The 6254-nt window shown below is 41.9% G+C and overlaps 1 protein-coding gene across 1 annotated transcript in view; it reads left to right on the top strand.

Annotated features, from left to right (window-relative positions):
- The first annotated feature begins 397 nt into the window (after positions 1 to 397).
- PDE6C (phosphodiesterase 6C) overlaps positions 398 to 6254 on the top strand; it is a 72080-nt gene continuing 66223 nt past the window's right edge. Inside the window, exon 1 of the mRNA XM_036736535.1 lies at positions 398 to 877. Within this exon, the coding sequence (XP_036592430.1) occupies positions 398 to 877 (480 nt within the window). The remainder of the gene's footprint in view (positions 878 to 6254) is intronic.

Genomic DNA, 6254 nt, shown 5'->3' with positions numbered 1-6254 from the left:
CTCTAGATTTTTGTCCTTGCTGAAGACGTTAACCAGTGCTAGGCCGTTACCTGTGACATATTCGCTTGCGATTTGAAGTCTAAGAATGGCTTGGTCTAAGATGCTCAAATGATTCTCTTAGGATTTAGAAGCTAATTGTGCTTACAGGGCTTAGTGTCCTGAACAGCAAAGTCACAGCTTCCAGGCTACCCTGCAAAGAGTCCACTAAGCCAGCACCTTCTGTCATACTTCTGGGCTTTCAGAAGGTTGGGGAGCTGCTGCAAGATGTCTCCACTGGAGAGTGGTCCATAGCTTTCACCGTTTCCTCAGTAGCTGTTACTGCTAGTTGCCTTCCTTGCTGTTAACGTTTCATAGGCAACTCGATTCTTCAGAGGCAAGAAGAAAAAAAGCAAATAAAATGGCTGAGATCACCAAGGAGGACGTGGAGAAATACCTAGTAAATAACCCCCAGTTTGCTAAGGAGTATTTTGACAAGAAGCTGAGGGTGGAGGTGCTGGGAGAAGTCTTCAAAGGCAGCCCAGCCTCCATCCAGAAGAGTACCTCCTTTAATGAGATGACCCAAGTAGAGGAATCAGCCTTGATCTTTGAGTTGTTACAGAACATGCAAGATGAAGCAGCCAGCATGGAGGCAGTGGTACACAAGGGTCTGAGGAGGCTGTGCCAGCTGCTGTCTGCAGACCGCTGTAGCATGTTCATCTGCCGATCACGCAATGGAATTCCAGAGGTGGCGTCGAGGCTGCTTAATGTCACCCCAACCTCCACACTGGAGGAGAACCTTGTGTCTCCTGACAAAGAAGTTGTTTTTCCACTAGACATCGGGATTGTGGGTTGGGTCGCTCATACTAAAAAATCCTTTAATATTCCGGATGTAACCAAGGTAGGTGACCTGAGCATGGAGTGAGAAGGGGAGGGGATCTGTTTTCAGGGGTCTCATGGAAAAGCAAAACTTGTAGCCTAGGGACACATTCCTATTAGTACTGCAGTGGTTGGACTGACCCTGGTTAACTGGACATGAGTAGGGAGAGGGCCGGTAACTGAAACCTCCTCCTGCATTTGCTGTACTCTTTTGCTGTTATCTGACAGACAGGAACCTGGGGCCTGCTGAGGGTTTATTCAACCCATATCCCATAGCTTCTGAGGTTGATAGGTTGTTTGCTCCAAATATGTTATCAGTTCATCAGTTCTTCCTAGTGAGTAAATGTTTTTTCCCCAGGGTTGAGCATAAAGTGACTGGCTATTTGCTTCATGCAATCCTCTATGATGCCAGGCTGGAGATCCCACAGGGGCATTCAAGGAAAGGTTATCCAATGAAGACAAAAGGTGTCCCAAAAAACAAGTTTGATTTTTTTTTTTCCTGAGAAAAGAAGAACAATCTTCAGAGAGAGAGAAGACTATCCCTGGTGCTTGTGGAAAATGCAGTCAGGTTTTCTTCTAATCTGGAAACATGATCCTGGTAGAAGAAATTCCTGAAGTGAGACAGTCTTTTGTGAGATGGGGGTAGAGTCCCACAAAGGAGAGTTTTGGGGTAGGCAAATAGAGATTATTTCCCAAGGTGAGAGAATTTTGCCTGTGTGCCAGGGTATCTTTAAATTCAAGTATGTCCTCAAAGTGACTCATGGGGGTAAAGTTTGCCTGTGATGGCTACCAAGTGGGTGGTCTAGATGTTTCCTTCTTTTCCTTTAGGAGTCAGAAGTCCTGGGTTGAGTTGCCATATTGAGAAATTATTTATTATTAGAGATGTGAATTTTTACAGAACTATAAAATCAAGGAAGTTGAAAGGACCTTAAAGATCATTTAATCTAATGTCCTCATTTTGCAGATGTGGAGGCCCAGAGAAATTTAAGCAGTTTGTTCAAAGTCCCATAGTACACTGGGACCTATAAAATGGGTCTGTGACTCCTATTAGGGGCGGTGAGGTAGCACCATGAATAAAGGGTTGGACCTAGAGTCAGGAAGACTCATCTTCCTGAGTTCAAATCTGGCCTCAGTAACTAGCTGGGTGACTCTGGGCAAGTCACTTAACCCTGTTTGCCTCAGTTTCCTCATCTGCAAAATGAGCTGGAGAAGGAAATGGTAAAGCCAAGAAAACCCCAAATGGGGTCACTAAAAGTCAGACATGACTGAAAAATAGCTCCTATTCTCCTTTTCTTTCTTTTTCAAAATATTTATTTATTCGCCCTTCCTTAGTGCTTCTGAGAGTTTCTCTATTTCTCCAACACTCAGCCATGAAGTCTTCCCTTCAATCTAGCCAAATAGGTTCACACATGAGCACTGCTCTTCTACCTATAGACTCCTTAGAAGAATTTCAAAATAGGTTCCACAGTGAGAGGCTAAGTCCAGATTTTTCATTTTCTCATCATTTTCATATGGAATTTAGAACAAAATTAAACACAAGGATTTTGTGTAAAGCTTCTCTACATCATGGGAATATTGGGGAGAGAAGAGGAAGGGATCTGGTTATATTATTTTATTGGTGTGGAGGAATTTCCAGTTACACAAATTCTTTTCTCAATATGGATAGATGGTAGACTGAGGCACTGACAGGCTGAGACTTTCCCCATGGTCACACATTTAGTGTGAACCAGAATCAGGACCTTAACCCAGGTCTTCCTAATCCCAAAGTCAGCCCCCTTTCTTCTAAGAGATTAGTTACATACAATGAACACAACACAGTTAAAATTTCTTGAAGGAAATAACCAACACATACACAAGCCATCATTAGCATTGTACCTTAAGATGAGGTAGGAAGAAAATGTCTTGTAAAATGATTGCTGTTACCCGACTGTTTTATGCTGGACTGCTATTAAAAATACTCTCTCTGTCGGGTTGCCCCTGACATGCCATGGGCAGGCTGGAAGGATAATCCTTCTAAATTAATGAAGCTGATTACATGGGGAAAAGACTGCAGAGATCAAGAAAGATGCCACGTGGGTGATTCCTTTCTTATCCTTCTCTCTGGTGAAGCTGCCCCAAGTTTGTTTCTAAAGGTGATGGGAGGATATCACACTGCTGTGAGCCCTTCATGCAAGGAGCTTTAATCAACTGGAAGGACTGTAGCTCCACATTCTGGGTCATTTGCTGCCAGAAAGCACCTCTTTTTTTTGCTGGGGGTGATTACATAGGAAAGAAAATCCTGAACACTTTCACACGTGTTATAACATCTCTAGCCAAATTACTGCTCACAATTAGTAGGACATTGGGTTATTAAGTAAACACTAAGTCAAAAGGTTTTTGATTCCTTTAATTTTTAACAGGAGGAAAAAGAAATTTTTTTAACATCAGTTTATTTCTTTCTGCTGCCTTTATATAATTAATGGGTGTGGTTTCTCAAGTTTAGGGAACAAACACAGTGGGGGTGCTCAGTATACTTTGCAGCCTCAGGATTCTTCTGTCCTCTGTCACATGTCTACACAGCAGAACAGCAGGAGTTATAGACAATGACATAGAACAACAGACAATCCGTGCTGGGAGGGACCTTTAAAAGAGCATTGGTTCTGACTCCCTCTCTGACAGACAAGGAAACAGGGCTCAGCAGCGGTGCCCCTCCCTCTTTATTCTGCCCCCTCCCCCGCCATGATTCTAAATGGGGTTGATTGAATGGTGTGCCTGTTTTAGTATATTACTGGGCCCAGAAAGAAGATGAATCACAAAACCAATGGAACCTTAGCGTGGAAAGGATCCCACAGATGACTTAGTCCAAGCCCTGTCAATGGACAGACTCGGAAATTGAGGTCCCATTGACTTGTCAATGTTAACACAGGTAGATGACTTTTTGGGGAAGAGGGCCAGGGTCCAGGCCAGTAACTTCGTCAGTATAGGTAATGCCTGATGTAAATTAGCCAATGCCAGGAGAGATTAACAACTATGCAATTTGCAGTTTTAGAGAATTGCATGGGTAACCGAGAAGTTAGCTAGTCTGTGTCAAAGGTAAGACCTGAACGCAAGCCTTCCCAGTTCCAACACTGGCCCTCTATCAGCTACACTACTGTAAAAACTACCATGAAACCTACAAAATACTACATAGCTAATTTTAATACAGACCTCATGAAGTGCCTTACTCAAGAGAAGGATGCTGAAGAGATCCATATGCAGATTTCTGAAAGCCCATTCCCCTCTACTGGTAGGAGAAGAGGACTTCTAGGCTGGGGAATCACAGCTCCATTCATCAGCTGTCTATCTTTTAATTATTTTATTGCTTATTAGCACTTCCACTAGGGGGTGAGCAGGTACAGGAAGAGGATGTGAAATTCTCATCAATCTATTTTCCTATGAAGGCACAGTGAGGAAGAAGGCGGAGACTATTGAAAAATTCTCTATAGATTTCATGGATTCATGTTATCCTTGTCAAGACAAGAATTGACAAGAATAAGCAAAAGGTTTGTCTACATGCTATAAAATGCCCATTAACCCAGGGCTCCAAAGTACCGCAAGTTCCCATCATAGCCAGAGGAGAATGCCTATATTCTATATCAAACCATGTCTCTCCAAAGATAATAGCTTGGACCGGACCTGTCTTTTCATTGGCATAGGGAGCTTCCAATGAAGAAACTCCCTCTACTAATTCATATTGGCAACTATTCTGCATTTTATGCTAATTTTACCAAGTTGCCCAGGGGCTTTGAGCAGTTAAGTGACTTGACTAGAAACATGGACCAGCAGACACCAACAGGACTTGAATGCAGGTCTTTCTGAGTCAGAGGCCAGTTCTGCCACTGTCTACTATGCTATTCTGCCTCTCAAAAATAATAGTAGGTGTAATGAAACTTATAACCTTGGTTAGCTTAATGGTAGACAATATTCTGGTTCCCCACCCTCCTCCACCCCCGATACAATTCCTGTTACAGGGCTCCTGTATCTTATTCTTTTCAAATTTCTACCATTTAAAAAAAATGTCATTTCAACAACTGAGGATTACAAGGTGTGCAGAGCAAAACTATGGTGGCACAACAGAGAGGAAACACAGTACATAGTGAGAAGCGATATGATGGAGGTGAATGACTTGGAGTCAGAATCCTGGCATCATTTTCTAACTCTGCCTCTTGACCACAGGTCTCTCTGTCTCTGGGAGTCTCAATTTCCTCACCTATAAAAAGGAGATAATGCTGTTTATACTATCTACCCCATGGTTGCTATGGGGAATCATCAATTTCACAGTTGGAAGGGACCTCAAAGTTTCACCCAACCCCTACATGACCAAGAAGTCCTATGACTTACCCAACCAACCTTCCATTGAAAATCTCTAGTGAGGGGGAACACAGTCCCTACAGAGGCAGCCCACTAGCCTGCTTTTAGATTAGACTAAGATTATAATTTGCAGAAAAGGTACCAACCTGTTTCTAAGTACAGATATACCTCAGAGATATTGCAGGTTTGGTTCCAGACCACCACAATAAAGCAAATGTCTCAATAAAGTGATTCCCATGAAATTATTGGTTTCCCAGTGCACATATAAGTTATGTTTACACAATACCATAGTCTATTAAGTGTGTAATAGTATTATGTCTTAAAAACCTATGTACATAACTTAATTAAAAATACTTTATTGCTAAAAAAAAATAATACTAACCATCTTCTGAACCTTGAGCTAGTTGTAATCCTTTTGCTAGCAAAGGGTCTTGCCTCAATATGCATGGCTGCTGACTGATCAGGGTGGTGGTTGCCAAAGGTTAGGATGGCTGTGTGGCAATTTCCTAAAATAAGACAACAATGAAGCATGCTGCTTCCTTTCACATGAAAATTTAGAGGCCATCGTAGGGTTTTTAATTGGCCTAATTTCAATATTGTTGTGTCTCAGGGAATAGGGGGGCCCCGGGTGAGAGATGAGGAACAACCAGTCAGTGGGAGCAGTCGGAACAAACACGTCAATTAAGTTTGCCATCTTATATGGGCTCAGTGCATGGTACCCTGAAACAATTACAATAGTATCAAAGATCATTGATCACAGCTCACCCTAATAAATATAATAATAATGAAAAACTTTGAAATTCTCCGAGAATTACCAAAATATGACATAGAGACATAACACATACTATTGGGAAAATGGTGCCAATAGACTTACTCAACCTTAAATTTGTAAAAAAAAAAAAAAACCCAATATCTGCAAAGTGCAATAAAGCCAAGTGCAATAAAATGAGGTATGTCTATAGAGAAAGTCTCTTCACTCAGGTGTTCCTTGTACCAATGAAATTACAGGTCTAGTCTCTATCCCTTATATTGAAAATAGTTCTGACCTCAAAGCTATTTGCTAATGATGT

This window comes from Trichosurus vulpecula, chromosome 8 (genome assembly GCF_011100635.1).
Source record: "Trichosurus vulpecula isolate mTriVul1 chromosome 8, mTriVul1.pri, whole genome shotgun sequence".
In the NCBI taxonomy this organism is placed as follows: Eukaryota; Metazoa; Chordata; class Mammalia; order Diprotodontia; family Phalangeridae; genus Trichosurus; species Trichosurus vulpecula.
The sequence above is the reverse complement of the archived record's forward strand: the minus strand, read 5'-3'. Positions and strand labels throughout refer to the sequence as shown.